This window comes from Epinephelus moara, chromosome 18, assembly GCF_006386435.1.
Source record: "Epinephelus moara isolate mb chromosome 18, YSFRI_EMoa_1.0, whole genome shotgun sequence".
Lineage (NCBI taxonomy): Eukaryota > Metazoa > Chordata > Actinopteri > Perciformes > Serranidae > Epinephelus > Epinephelus moara.
The window spans coordinates 9,914,472-9,917,619 of record NC_065523.1 but is presented as its reverse complement, the minus strand read 5'-3'; the positions used below and the strand labels follow the sequence as shown (position 1 = coordinate 9,917,619).

General features: G+C 35.8%; 1 protein-coding gene across 1 annotated transcript in view; it reads right to left on the bottom strand.

Moving 5' to 3' along the window:
- The window catches only part of c18h16orf89 (chromosome 18 C16orf89 homolog), a 19,655-nt gene extending 17,603 nt beyond the window's left edge, over positions 1 to 2,052 (bottom strand). Inside the window, exon 1 of the mRNA XM_050069573.1 lies at positions 1,784 to 2,052. Within this exon, the coding sequence (XP_049925530.1) occupies positions 1,784 to 1,961 (178 nt within the window). The 5' untranslated portion in view covers positions 1,962 to 2,052. The remainder of the gene's footprint in view (positions 1 to 1,783) is intronic.
- Between the last annotated feature and the right edge of the window lie 1,096 nt (positions 2,053 to 3,148).

Sequence of the window (3,148 nt, the reverse complement as noted above, 5' to 3'; positions counted from 1 at the left end):
CAGAATCAGTAACATCTTTTAAATCTCTTCTTAAAACCCATTTTTATAGACTTGCCTTTATGTGATGTCGTCTTTTTATTTATTCTTTTTGTTTATTCTTTTAATTTATTTTATTCTATTCCTTTTAATTGTTTATTCTTTGTTATTCTATTGTCATTATGCAATGTTGTCTTTTTATCCTTCTATTCGTTTGTTTCTAGTATTTAGAAATATTTTTTGTTGACTTTATTGTTCTTATCTCTTTTAACATTCTGTCTTATCATTCTGTCTTTATCATTCTGTCTTTATCATTCTGTCTGTGTTTTGCTTAACTCAATTTTAGCTGTTTGCCCTCACTGTTTTGACTCTCTGTTGCTATAGATATCCTGCGTTTGCTTTGTTTGTCAAAGCACTTTGGAAACTTTTGTTTTTAAAGGTGCTATATAAATAAAGTTATTATTATTATTATTCATTCTTTGCTTTAGCAACGTTGAAATAACAACACTGAATTAATATTGATTTTTGGGCAGCTCCATTGCCCACTGGCAACCATGTCAGTCCACTCTTCGCTTTGTTCAACACTTCAAGGCCTCAACATATCTCAAAATCTACTGGGCGTATTTCCATGCTATTTGGCTGAAATTTATTACACACATTTATGCTCTCAGGGGGATGAACCCTGCTGACTTTGGTGATCCTCTGGGTTTTCCTCTAGTGCCACCATGAGATTCACATTTATATTTTCTTGTGAAATACCTCAACAACTATTGAATGGGTTGTGATGAAATGTGGTTCATACATTCATGTTCCCCTCAGGATGAATTGTAATAACTTTGATAAAGACTGTAAAGGCTAAACATCAGCATGTTAGCACTGTCATTGTGAGCATGTTAGCATTCTAATGTTAGCTTTTACTTCAAAGCACCACTGAACCTTAGTACAGCTTCACAGAGCTGCTAGCACAACTGTAAATAAATATAGCACTTCTTACATGAGGTCACAAAGTTCGATGACAGATATTTCAATTAAAAAAACAGCAAAAAAACAGAATAAAGAATTAATGAAATGCCTGTGAAATAAGCAGGTGTTGAGATGATATTTAAACACTAAACTGTTTTGAGAGTTTGCTCATCTGACCCCCAGAGTTACAAAATCTCGGTCACCACCAGACTTGAACTTTGAACCTGTTGACTTTATCGGAATAGTAACTCAATGATATTAGATAGATAGACAGAAAGACAGAAAGATAGATAGATAGATAGATAGATAGATAGATAGATAACACATTATTATAATGTGGTGTGTTCTTATTTAAGAAACTAAGCTGTAGCATTATTACAACTAAATTCTGCTGTAATGTAGATGTATTTACTGGTTGGCAAATGTTCATCATTAATTAAACAAAATGCAAAAATATAACAAAATGCTTATAATAAAACACAATTTAGTGTTTTTAAAAAGAAAAAGTATTGAATTGTTTAAAATGTCACCGTATTGTCTTTGCTGTAAAAGCACTTTATATCCCTCTACAGCTTAATAACTCAAATTAGGGACAAAAGTGTGTCTGTTAGGTTTGACAGTCTTCAACTTTTAAACAATAGGCTATGATTCCCCTAAAATTTCCCCTATATTGAGCAGTGTAGTACCATTTCACCACAGAATAGTTTACTTATTAGTAGTAGTGCCTATAGCGCATTTGCCAAAAAAAGTGACCCACTTTATCTGAACCCACACGGGCCAAATAAACAAAAACATTTTCCAGATGTTTCCTGCAGCTTTTCTAGCACAGGGCGTGTTGACGTACCTTGCAGCATAAAGAAGCCGACCACGCCGTCCAGGTTGATGTGCTCATGTTGCCGCTCCAGGAAGGATGCTCCCCTGGAGAGGCTGTTCAAGATGTCATCGATCACCTCCGCCCGCGACCCGAACACTGCGGCAAACAGAGCCAGCACAGCGGCCAGCTGGTGCCCCGCTGCCCGCATGTTCTCACTCGGACAATCCCAGTCTGGAGGCTCCGGGACAGTTTCTCTCCTTTGGAAAACAGGCTGTCTCTCCTCAAACAGGAGGGGGAGGAAAGTGAGGAGGCTAGGAGAGGAAACAGTCGTGACGTCAGAAGGGCTGTTATTATGAAATCCTAACTTTAAAGTAGCCTAATTTTATTTGCATATTTGTAGCACACACTTTCACCCCACGATACAACCTCCAAGTAGCCCAAAACCAGTCCTTACAAGGTGAAAGAGGTAGCCTCAGATCTTTTAGGTTACTTTAGTAAAGCAGCAGTTCCACTGTACAGAAACAGCCTTCTCTGTTGCAAGTAAAAATGTTGCACTCAAAAACTTAGTTAAGTAGGCTACCTTTATAGTTAATAAACAGGCTATTAGCATGAAAATATACTAAAATTACCAGAAAATGTAAGTGCTCATTAAGTAGAGCTGCCCATTTCAGAATAATATAGGCCTATATTATGTTAGTAGAATATAATTATATACTGCATCTTAATATCTTATTTATCTTATGATGTAACATCATAATTTATATTTTATAATAATCTCAACATTAGAGGAGTCCAAAGTAACTAGTAACTAATGTTGTCAGATAGTGGGGGAAAAAGTATACTTGCCTCTGAGATGTAATGGAATAAAAGCAGAAAATTAAAGATGCTTAAGTAGTACCTCAAAACTGTACTTAAGTACAGTACTGGATGTACACAGTTAAAATCCACCTTGGGCTACATTAACACCCTTACTCCTTAATGTTTTATGAAAGATAAAGTGATGTATGTTGCATTCTTTTAGAGGGCCACCACATCATTTATATTTCATTACATGTTAATTTTCTTGTTGCTTTCTGGGTCATAATTTAATCATACAGTTGTCTATTTGTGCAGAGAAATATAGCAGTATTGCAGTTTACAAATAATGTAGTGACCAAAACTGTCATCACAAATCATCAAAATCTGTTTTCCATTATCACATCAAATGTGTTTTACTGCAGTTTTTCCAGTCTGCAGTGCTGCAGGTTTTGCACAACAATCTAGTTGTAATGATAACCCCCTTATTTTTTAAAGCTGTGGGGACAGTAGAAGTCTGAAATAATGCCCCCAACAAAGAAGTTAACAGGGATATGACAGGAAAGTTGTTGTGTGGGTTTGTTATCTGATGAAAGGAAG